The sequence below is a fragment of the Molothrus aeneus genome, chromosome 14 (assembly GCF_037042795.1).
Source record: "Molothrus aeneus isolate 106 chromosome 14, BPBGC_Maene_1.0, whole genome shotgun sequence".
Lineage (NCBI taxonomy): Eukaryota > Metazoa > Chordata > Aves > Passeriformes > Icteridae > Molothrus > Molothrus aeneus.
The window spans coordinates 7395054-7407368 of record NC_089659.1 but is presented as its reverse complement, the minus strand read 5'-3'; the positions used below and the strand labels follow the sequence as shown (position 1 = coordinate 7407368).

General features: G+C 38.3%; 1 protein-coding gene across 2 annotated transcripts in view; it reads right to left on the bottom strand.

Moving 5' to 3' along the window:
* MTM1 (myotubularin 1) overlaps window positions 1-12315 on the bottom strand; it is a 42360-nt gene that overhangs the window by 5184 nt on the left and 24861 nt on the right. For both annotated transcript variants that reach the window (XM_066559455.1, XM_066559456.1), the window contains exons 9-15: window positions 12081-12230; window positions 10090-10278; window positions 6873-7058; window positions 5632-5838; window positions 1611-1703; window positions 664-777; window positions 171-347 (exon numbers count right to left, since the gene is read on the bottom strand). In XM_066559455.1, coding sequence (XP_066415552.1) covers window positions 171-347; window positions 664-777; window positions 1611-1703; window positions 5632-5838; window positions 6873-7058; window positions 10090-10278; window positions 12081-12230 — 1116 coding nt within the window. The remainder of the gene's footprint in view (window positions 1-170; window positions 348-663; window positions 778-1610; window positions 1704-5631; window positions 5839-6872; window positions 7059-10089; window positions 10279-12080; window positions 12231-12315) is intronic.

Sequence of the window (12315 nt, the reverse complement as noted above, 5' to 3'; positions counted from 1 at the left end):
TCAATGAGCTAAGAGACAGCTAAATAATTGCTTATGCTTTTTCCTCCATCTTTACAAAAAATATAACATTAAAAACCGGACAGATTACAGGTAGTGCTCTACAAAATCTACAAAATCCTTATTTCCTATGTCTAAGAGCATTTTTAGTACGTTATAGAGAATTTACTTACTTGTTGCCGAATCCTGGGGTTCCACCTGATGTAGTAATTAACCCAGAGCTCTAAATGGCGCATGCTGGCTACAGGGTAGAGTGCTCGATTAAGCTCTTTACTATAAAAAGCATTGGTGTATCTAGATTTGTCACTGTTTATCAAAGACCATAAGGATAACGTTCTCTCAGTCACTTTCTAAAATGAAATCAAAATAAGAACAGTAAATATATGCATAAAATCAAGAAATCCATCATAGAAGCCATTGTTACATTCCAAAATTAGCACACTTCTGGTTTACTTAGAAGCATAATACATTACTGTATTATAAAGATTCCAAAGCCAGTGCTTGACAAGAATTTTAGTGACTGCATGGCACTATTCTATAAGAAAAAAATCCAGTTCAAAATCACTGTCTGCAAGGGCTCTAACCAAATACAATACAACCAAAAATCCTTGCAATCACCTACAGTAAAGACAGCAATGCAATGACACAATCATTGGTTTGACCAACCTCTTTTTCTCTGAGGAACTCGCTGTTATACAGGAAAGTGCCAAAGCGGCAGCTGTACAAGTGATCCAGGATTGCAATCAGGAACTGCTCATTGAATTCAAAGGCCGTAGGAAACTAAAACCAGGAAAGACAAACTCATTGTTTACATGGAAAATGCAGGGGGATATGCACATGCCCTGGTTAAAAGGCTGAAGGTAGAGTTTAGAAGTGCGGATACATCTGCAAATAATTTTTAAGATAATACTTTCATATACTTTATAGCAGACTAAGTGTTCCAATGACACAAGGTGTTCAACTTTCTCAAACTAGTCACTGAAAAATCTCTTCTCAAAATGTTCTAGCTACCTTTAATTTATAAAATGAATAAAGTACAGAATGGTTACACATGCTTTTACTAGCAAGACAGAGTAAGATCTCTTCAGTGCATTCTTGCAGTCCAGCACCACACAGGAAAATAAAGGTCCTGATCCTTAGTCCTAAGTGGACTAAGTTCAGTGCTTTGTTTCATTACTTACTGATATTACAATGTTTAAATCACAGCACTCAAAAGCTCCCTAGCTTCTTTTTTAAGCATAGATAAAACAGGTGTCCCTGCAGTTCAAGGGACAGCTTCACAAAATGGTCAAACAAAACAACAGACCCCATTAAGAAAGTTGGGTGCAATTCCTGTAAAAGCTTTCTGCCAGGTATGAAACATCCCTCAGAATGTGCCTGAGAATCCCATATCCAGGAACACCAGCCATGCCTGCACAGCCAGTGCCATGTCCAGCAACATAACCACAGCCTGTATATCACCTTCAAAAAAGTAAACACACTCTTTTTTACTACAGGTCAGAGCAGAGGGGTATACTGTCCTCTTCAAATACTTTTTCAAAAAAATAAAGATGTAGGGTTTTAGTTCAGTAATCTCTTCACACTGTTACCTTCTGAAGAACAACACCACATACCTGTTTAGACATCTGCCACACACAATCAATAAACTGGAGAAAGATGGGCGATCTGTCAGTATCAGCATGATTTTTATCACCGTGGCCTATTCTCTGAAATGAAGCAAAGCAGCCTCCTGTTAACTGAAACATGCTATTTTATGGCAACAGACATGGTTTCTTATTTTGTACTAGAGTGTTAATTCTTTTGCAATAAAGCAACCCACTGTTAAAATTTCAAAATTAGTTACTGCACCAAGGAGGAGAGATTCAGATACAGAAACCCTGCAAAGCTGTTCCAAAGATATCTGAAATAAATTCCAAAATGATAACTGGTCCTGTTATAAAAACCTGTTGATTTTTAGACAAGCAGAACTGTGGAAGCATCCATTACTTAACTAATCAAGACATATTCTGAACTACATTTACATGGTAAGTCTGTCAAAAGCCAAGGTGCATACTTTGTCTTCCTTTTTATTTTAAGCCACTGCAGGACCTAGATCATCAAATTATCCACACATAATCTTCTCCTCCATACTTGAACTTTAATATTCACCCTGAGATAGTAGGCAAATATGAACAAGATCAAAAAAAATTCATGTTCTTGACACAAAATTAACAGATTGTTTAAGTTTGGGTGAGCCACTTATTCTGAGGTGCCCAAAGTAACAATCAAAGGAATTTGCCCCACAGACAAAAAGTAATTTGGTAAAAGCTGTTTTACTTCCTTTTTGCATTTGATAGCTGAGAACAGGTAAGAGATTCAGGGAAAAAGAGTTTCTTTTCATTCCATAATTCTCTTTGAATGTACTTGCTGGAGGAGACAAAAGAAAGGCAGGTATGTTGACCTGAGATGTTGTCTATCTGCCTGTAAGAGAGCAAGCTTAATGCCTCAAGGACATGAAAAATCACAAGAGCAGTACACTACTCTGTACAATGGCTTCCAAGACAGTTTAAAATAATAGAATTGAATGGGAGGAAATAGAGGGAGATGAGGAATTGCAGCTGAACTCAGTCAACAGTAACAAATGACTAGAAAAGGGCTATAAAGAAGAAAACAAAATTGGCTTCCTTGCTCTTCAGTTTTCATGGCTTGAAATACTCAATATCCATTAAGAATCATATATGTGTGTAGTAAGGAGTGAAAGTCTGTCCACTTCCACTATAGTTAGCAGTTTCAGGATGTCTGACTATTTGCCATCTATAATTTTGTCTCATATTTGAATGCATAATTAGAATTAAATTCCACATAAGCAAATTTATCATCTGGAGAGTACACTAAATTCAGCACACATAGAAAAGTTGGGGTAGGGAATTCCTTTTCAACAAGGAAACTTATTGCTCACCTCATTTGATATAAAATATGGTGAGAAACTATTAAGTAGTCTACTATTTGGTTATTTGATATTAAATAATCCACATTGCAACCCTGGTATCATAAAAACACAAAGCTTGCACCAGCCCAGACAATGTAAGTAATGCTCTACTCTTCAACTCCCTCCTGAAGGAAAATGAAACAGCAGTTTCAGAGATGAGGTTCAGGAGCTGCTCTAACTGCACTAAATGTCTAGTTCTCACTATTCAATGTCACAATTCTATCACATAATTACCCAGCTAAAAAGGAGTATGAATTATCATAATATTTTCTGCTTGCATTATAATTTTTTAATCATCGAATAGTGAAGGTTGGAAAAGCCCTTTGAGATCATGGGGTCCAACTGTTAACCCAGAACTCACAAGTCCACCACTAAGCCATGTCCCCAAGCAACACATCACAGGTCTTAAATCTGTCCAGGGATGGTGACTCCACCACTTCTACAGAACACTCCAGAAAAGATTGACTTTCACTATAAGCTAAATAACCCATCAAATAAAAATTTACAGTACTCTCAGATAACAGCAGATGGCTAAAGAGTGGCTTCAACCGTTTCCAAAGATTGCTACTTGACTGAGCAACTTGGGAAAATAGCAGTTTAAGCAAAAGCAACTACTTAAATCACTCTTATTGCTGCTACATTGTCAGACATGAACCAATGGACTGAGTGAATCATCTGGAAGGGATGCCAAGTCCTGCCTCATTATTTGGAAAAAAACATCTGTTGAAGGAGAACAAAATCCTTTGATTATCCAACTAAAATGAATGGTTTAACAAAAAGAAACATAGATTATTTGAATTTATTAATAATGATGAAGAACACACAGATCTCTTTTTAAGCTCTGTGGTAAACCATAACACATGTTTCTGACTTCAAGTGCCCTAGTTATACCATCTAATTTTATCTGCATCCTGACTCTTAACTTTTTGAAGTACAAAATAAAACGTGAGAATAAAAAGTCAAGCCACTGGCTTCACATTTTCCTGTGGCTGTACCAAGACAGAATGCTTAAAGGTTTATAGAACATTATCACTGCTAAAAGACTACAAGTAAGTACACAAAAAACCAGACTACTCCCAACACCCAAAATACAAACCTCCTAAGCCTCAAAGCACCTTCTGAATGTCAGGTCAGAAACTGCCACAGCCTACAAGCACATGTAAATGGTGAGGTGATTTATGCTGAGTAGCTATACATGGATTTCCAAAGGACTACAACACTCCTACATGATTGTAAATGTAAAACGGGCATGAAACACACAGGTAGGTAGATTTTTCCATTTCTTGATTTTTTCCAGATTGCCTATTTTCTGAATTTTAGCAATATTAATATCTTTAGAATATTACACTAGGGACAAAATATCCATGCAAGTAACTCCTAGTGAAGTTGTAGAAACTTTTTACTGTGAATTACAAGGTTCAGCTCCTACAAGCAACACTGTTGTACTGTTTATAGTAAGTAACAGGCAGTCCCCACGGCAACCTAATCTGCTCCTCCAGGTTCCTCATGTAGATTTCCTGGTTAAATGGTTAGCTGCCACATTTAGAAGAAGTTCCACTAAGACTTTGAAAAGTTTTCTAACACAAAAAAGGATGAACAGGATCCCTTCCTACCCAGAATATTCTGTGAATTTTCTGTGAAAATTATTCACATACCTGTGAAATATTAAGGACTTCCTATGGAAGCAACTACTTGAACCTTCTTAGCTTCTAACCTTCTGCCCAGAAGACAACTGAACAGAAATTAAGCCAGCATTACCAATGACAGCCTCTTGGGAGCTATTACAACAAGTTTAGAATATTTGGGAATCCGCATGCAAAATCTCTCTTAGAAGACACTGGTCAAACTCATTCATCTGCTCCTTGTGACAGTCAAAACAGTCCAAAGAAAGAGTGATGGAGAACCTCATGTCCCAGCTTTATCTGATCTTCAGCTGAAGAATTTGAAAGGACACAATTTTTCTGCCTCCTTATTTTCTTTCTGCCTCTGTATTTTCTCAATAACCACAGTGACCCTAGCAATTCCATTGTAGCCATGATATTTTCTGAAAAATCCTTTCCTTAGGATTTTTTCTCCTGAGAAGCTGAGAGGCCTCAGGAACAAAATGTAAACAATGATTATCTGCTGCTGTGGAATGCAACAGGTGCAGCTGTGATTGGGCTCATGTGGTTGTTTCTAATTAATGGCCAATCACAGTCAGCTGGCTTGGACTCACTCTCCCTGTCCAAGACACAAGCTTTTGTTATCATTCCATTCCTTTTCTATTCTTAGCTAGCCTTCTGATGAAATCCTTTCTTCTATTCTTTTAGTATAGTTTTAATATAATATATACCATAAAATAATAAATCAAGCCTTCTGAAACATGGAGTCAGATCCTTGTCTCTTCCCTCATCCTAAGACCCCTGCAAGCACCATCACAATTCCATGCTTTTAAAAGGATGCAAAGGACAACATATGAGTTCTCAGAGAAAGAATAGCAAGAAAAATATTGATCAAACAGGTCCAAACCTAAAACTTCTGCTCAGTTTACCTGGAAATGTTTTAAATCCAAGTTCAAAAATAATGAAAGGAATTATCAAACCCTGATGCAAAGCAAGCAGTTTAACACTGGAGCTTTTCAAAAAGTTAATACCGCACAGTCTTAGCAATTATCTTCTAATTCTTACCGATGCAAACTTGTGTCCAAAGCTGATCCACTCTTTCTGCACCAGAACTTCAAAGCCTTGGATGGTTCTGTAGTAGCTGTCCAGCATGAGCATGGCCAGGGAGGTGAGCTGAGCCGTGCGGTCCCAGCCGTCGCTGCAGTGAACCAGCACCGAGCTCCGGCCTGATGACACCTTGTCTGCCACCTGGATGGCTCCTGTCAGCACCAGCTGGCCAGAGCAACACACACCAAACAAAACACAGCTTAATTCTGCTCTAATTACAGCTCTACGTTGATTTCTTTGTATCTGAAATAATGCTGTTTCCATTAAAAGACCTGAAAAGAGCAGTGTAGTTAATTGGAAAAGAATGTTCTAGATGATCAAGTGAATTTCTTGCATAAAAATAGAGAAACTGATTGGTTCCCTAATCCCTTAGTAAGATCAAATTCATCTCACAGCAAATTCTTAAAAAATGGGGCAGAAAACAGTAACCATGATAAACCAAAGAACATAAGCTTCTTTTTCAAAGAAAGAGGGGATTTACCATAGGATATACTCTCTAAAAATTCAGTGTTATTTCATTTGACTCCTTTCTTTGAACTAAATGACTGAATTATCTCAGTTGTTGGAAAAAGGAGCTTGCACCCTTCTAATATACTTATTTTCCAACTATTAAATTAAGATGAAAATTTTATCAAGTAGGATTCATTACATAATACTCTAATTACTTTTGCACAGCTGTACATGAGGCAAAAGATCCAAAGGTCAACTAGTAAGAACACTGGTGAATTACCAGCTTAAGTATTTTATTTGTGCTACCAGATGAAAATTACAAAATTTACAAATAAATTTACAAGATTTATTTACAAAACTGTAATTCACAAAATAAAGTCACTTACACACTGAAAACTGAAGTATTTACTAATATCTCACTATGACAGTCATTTGCAGGCCTGTATTGCAAGAAACCAAAATAAATCAGTTCTCATGCATGTAAAGCCAATCAGACTAAGAATGCATTCTTCTACTAAAGACTCTTAACTTGAGGCATGCAACAAACACTCAGTTTCACCTGTTGCTTAGTTATGAGTCTCATAACATACTCTAAGATTAGTTGGCAAAAAAGCCAACACTCAGAGATGTTGTTTGTGTAGTCCAAGTAGTTTGATGTATTCTAGGACTATTTCAAAGCTTAGCAAAGAAAGCCAGTATGACATGACAGATTTGGACAAACATCTTTCAAACAACCAAGAAAAAATTACCTTTATATGTTCTAACCAATGGGTTGATTCCAGACTTGACAACCAGTGTGATTCTTCCACATTAGGATAAACAATGTCCTTCAGCTTCTTCAAAGATTCCCGCATGACATGAATGTTATGAATGTCCAAGAAGGTAAGTTCTGCATTGGGATATGCATCTTCACCTTCATATCCTCCCCCAGTTGCCTACAAACAAGAGATCTGAAATTAACTTTAGTCATATATACACTCTTTTCAACAGAGCAAGAAAGGAATGAATGCCATTTGACATGGAAATAGACAAAAATGATAAAATGTTTGGCCAAATAAATTTAAATTTAAGAGTTCAGTTAAGTATAAGATACCTTTAATTTAAAAATGATGTTCAAGAATCTAAGATTCTGTCTTTAAGAAGTAAATTAGCAACAACATTAAAGCTTACTTTAAACTTTCTAAAACTTCATTTTAGTGCTGAAGACTAAACACATATTTAGACTGTTAAGATATTAAAGAGTGAAAACTCTGCTCTGCTGCTGCTCTTTCAAAACATTTAACCATCACCAATACAGAGGATGTGCCTGGTCACAAAAGGAAGCAGAAAACCCACACATATTTAAGGGCACACAGCCACCAATGAGACTTTCCAAAGATAAACATGAAATTGTTTGGCTTGGAAAAGACCTTTAAGATCATTGAGTCCAACCATTAATCCACAGTGCCAAGCCCACCAGTAAACCACACCCCCAAGTGCCACATCTTTTAAATACTTCAAGGGACAGTGATTCAACCACTTCCCTGGACAGCCTTTCTAGAAATAAAATTTCCCTGATATCCAATTTAAACTTCTCCTGGTGCATCTTGAGGCCATTTACTCTTGCCCCATCACTTGTTACTCCGGAGAAGAGCCTGACCCCCACCTGGCTGCACCCTCCTTTCAGGCAGCTGTATAAAGTGATAAGGTCCCTCCTGAGCCTCCTTTTCTTCAGACTAAACATCACCAGCTCCCTCAAGCTCAGAGCACTGCAAAATTGCAGCATTTCCTGCAGACAGCAAAAACATGCCATAAAATTTGGATAAATATATTTTGCCTTTATATGCCATTGCAGCCACCAGCTATACATCAGACAAGAGCCTAAAGCACAGTGTAGCCTTTCCCCATGAGTGCCACCAACACTGCTGTACAGCAGCACAGTATCTGTGTTCTATTCTATCTCTTTTCTCAGATGTTGGGTTATTATCAGAGCTGTCAGGCTCTGCAGTGAAAGAAGCAATGAGTGTATTTTTCTCTTTTCTTTGATTGTTGTGAAGTCTTTGTGAGGTATGACTGTAATTTCAGCATCAGGGCTGCTGCAGCTCCTGACTGTCTTGACCTATGTACAAGAAACACAGCAGTCCATGAGTAGCACAGCCCAAAATTTTGCTTAGACAAATCTTCACAGCTGCTCAAAAAATATTTTCAGAGCTGATCAACACTGCTTTGCACTTTTTATGTCATTCTCCCTCAGATCCAGGAATGTACCCTACTGTGTCTACTGCTCTGATTGAGCATTTCATATTTAGATATATGAAGAATTAATTAAAACATGTACATACCAAGTTTGTCTATAAGACATTACCTTAAACTTTTCTGCAGTTCTTGTACAAACTCAATTTTTTACCCCGTTTGTTTCAAAGATGCAACTGACAATCTTTCCAAAAGGTAAACAGAATGATGACATGTTTTGTTCACCCATAAAAATTCAGTGTGCAAAGGATAATGGGATTTGTACAGTCAAATGCAAACAATTGAGGCAGACCCTCAAAATGCAAACCATCAGGTTAAAACAGCCCCTAGGACAGAGTCTGTGAAAGAATGTGTGCTATGCACACAAGCATAGTATCAAAGCTTAACAAATTACATTCTGTATTATAGAGAAGGCTGTACAGGTACAAATAGGGCTGTACACCTAACTTGCACAGAGCAAACTGCCAGTATTATTGTCCCCCTTGAATTATTATTGTTATTCGTGAAAGCAACTTAACATTTGTTACACATAAAGCTCTTAGATGCAAACAACTTTTACCATTTCATATTCCTTTCAGCACAAACACTGAAGAGGACTCATTTCACTAAACTGGTGTTTGCTTTGTTCCACAGGACTATTCGGAAGCTGGAATTCCTTCTCTCCAGATAAGAACACTTGTACTTTCACTCAGGTCTCAAACACTCTTGAGCTCAGCTGAAGCTCTTTGCTGTGCAGACACACACCTTCACTAGTAAGCACTGAAGAGCATGTCCCTTCATGTGTGTTTGCTAAGGGACTATCCCCAGGTGTGGCACATTCTCTTATGACAAAAGCATTAAACTTGGGTCCTTCACCTAACATGGTTTTTGCATATAAAGATAGAGCACATCCATGTCTACTGTGCTCCATGCCAAAAACAACACTGATACAGAGTACTGGCATTACCTGAGCTTGCCTAAATAGTCTAATCCTCAACACAGCTGAAGGGGAAACAGAGGAGAAAGCAACCCACAGGCATACCTTTTCTTCCTGACAGGTTAGAGGAGATGATTTTTCAAGATCTGTTCCAGCCTGGGCTAGTATGAATCTGATCCCATTTAGGTTTTGACCATAAAGAAACAGTCACCTTACCCAATGAAAACACTGTTTCTGTACTTACCAACTGCAAGCACCCGGGGAAGAACAACAGGTACGAAGGTATCCAAGATCATACCCATACTACTTTACACTGCAAACACTCAACTTATTTATCACTTTCTCTTTATTTGATGGATGCCAGAATAGGTCTGAAGTAGACCATGTAACAGTTAGGAAGACCCAAACAAAGGATGCCTGTCAGTGGGCTTGGCTTTATGCACACATCCTTTCTAGAAAGCAATTCTCCCAGAGCATCTGCAGGATGCACAGAGGTGGCCTGTCATTCCAACAGGGGTCATGCTCTACAGACCAGTGCAGAGTGCAGTCATGCCCAACTTCAGTCCCATGCTAGAATCTGTGCTTGGCTGAGAACAGACACAGTAAAGCATGTCTGGAAATTCACATATGGTCCTGAAACTCTGCTTAGGGACCTACTTTAGACACTCATGTCCTTTCATGGCCTTGAGGCTCAGTAGTTGATTATGTAAATTTATCTACATTAAGATTACTACTATTCCCCAAAACCTCCTCACAGAAAACTGCAAAGTCTCCTCCTCACTCTCTTCAAAACCAGGACATTAGAAGCATCTGTTTACCTTGTTTGCAACAGCATTGACATTGGGCCTTGCATCATAGATGGTGAGTTTGGAGATCTGCCCGTTGGCCTCCCTGATGATATCGAGGTACCTTTCATCATCCTTGTTCCGCTTGCCGCTCATTCCCACCAGGGGCTGACTGCAGCGCATGATGACAGCTTGGGTCTCTGGGTGAATCCACGAGAGAACCTGGCCACATGGCAGCCAAGGAAACTCATTTTAGTGATGAAATCATAGCTTAAAGCTGTATTCTTTAAAATAGACACTGAAAATTAACACCTTTCTTTTTATTTCTCCAAAATACCATCCCTTGACATCTCAACTGCTTCTAGTCCTATAAGATTTAATAATAATCTTCCAAAGAGTTCTCTTACATATTTAATGCTTGCTGAAATCATACTTACCTATATAATCCAAAGTATTTTAATATTTTCCTACAAGTCTTAGGTTACACAAATATCCTTAAAAGTAAACTAGTAACAAACACAGCAATCTCTGCTGAAACTAAAATCAACCCAGGAAAATGAACTGATTGTAGAAATGGTGACTAAGATACTTCAATTCTACAAGAACAACTTTTCCCCTTTTTGGATAAGGAAGGGAAGTTGAACTTTCCTGCAGTATCTTGAATGATTTCTCTTCTCTTAAAAGCACATTTTGTTCCTCAGCCCTCTTTACAAAGAGAAGGCACTGGAGCGAAGCACATGCTGTCTTTGTTGTTCTGAGCCAGAGAGGACTTGCCACAAAAGACAGTGAGCTGCCCAGGGAACAGATGCAGTGCCAGAGATTAAAGATAAGCAAGAAACCCAAGAAGCAGGCAAAAAACCGCAATTTCATTGTTGAAAAATATTAAGAAACAGTATTCTCACCCACTCCACAGGTTGTGGGTTACAGAGTAAAAGAAGATCAGAGTTCAAACAAAAAACCCTCCAAAATCCAACCCTCAGAAACTGTTCATTCCTGAGGTGTAGATCAGAAACAAGACCTGGCAGGGGGGGAGAAGGGGTGAGGACAAGTGGCTATTTCTTGACAAGAATAAAATTACTATTTAAAATTACTATTTTAATAAAATTACTATTACCAAGGTAATTACTTGCTGTACAGGCATACCAAAAGGCCTGTCATGAATTTTGAGGTGACAGGGACGACACCATTAGGTTATTAGAACTATATGCATAGGCTATACATTACACATATGTATTCTATACACATTACATATTATACAGATATGTATATATAGTGTATATATAGTAAATTTTTAATTATAGACCTAGTCTGTCAGTAAATACCATATCTGATAAATGTCTGTCATATTGAGCTGTGCATCTGTTTGAAACAGATTTGAAGCAGCTTTCTGATACTGTCTAAGAATCCAGCACATCTTCCGAGTTTGCCAAAGGGAAATACCAGTTAAAACAAGTATTAGGATAGAAATTTTATTTTCTATGGTGCTATAAAGAGCTGATATACAAAAATTCTCTCACCTCATAGAATTTTCATTACAGCAACTCAAGAAGTCAAATGGGTTTCTCTTATTCTACAGATTAAAAAGCCCAAGAATTCACTAAAGAGACTATGCATGAGGCCTTATTTTAGAACTGACCAGTGCAACTATGTATAAATGCCATGTGGTTTGCTTGCAGAACAACATTTGTGATTACTTTTTATGGGCATTCAGCAATAGTAACCAGTGCATATGGCAGTAAGGCTCCTTCCTCATCAAGGGAAACTGCACTGCTGGCCACTGTTACTGGGCAAGTCAAGTTAAAACCAATGAAGCTGTCATGGGTGACGGGGGAAAAACGGAAATGTGGTTTGACCAAGATACCAGTTCCAAGCAGTGAAAACCACCAGCCAATCAAAACTATTTTGCCACAACCACTTTCAAAAAAAAAAAAAAGCATCCTCTGCGTCATGTTCAGCAAGAAGTTGTCTGGATGTAACCTAAAACTAGCTACACTTTCAGGAAAGTTCCACCAGCCAATACCCACCGGGATTCTATTTCGGGACCTAAAGGCAGCAACCTTCTTGAGATCCTCATCTGTGGCGTTGTAGGGCACGACCAGGAGCGATGGGTACGTGTCACACAGCCCGTAGTGCTCGTTGATGAAAGTCACCCGCCACCGCTCGTTGGGCAGCCCCTAAAACACAACATGCAGTTAGCCCATGTGGTTTTGGCTGAACAAGTAGTAAGTCTGCTTCTGAATTTTACATGACATTATGGCC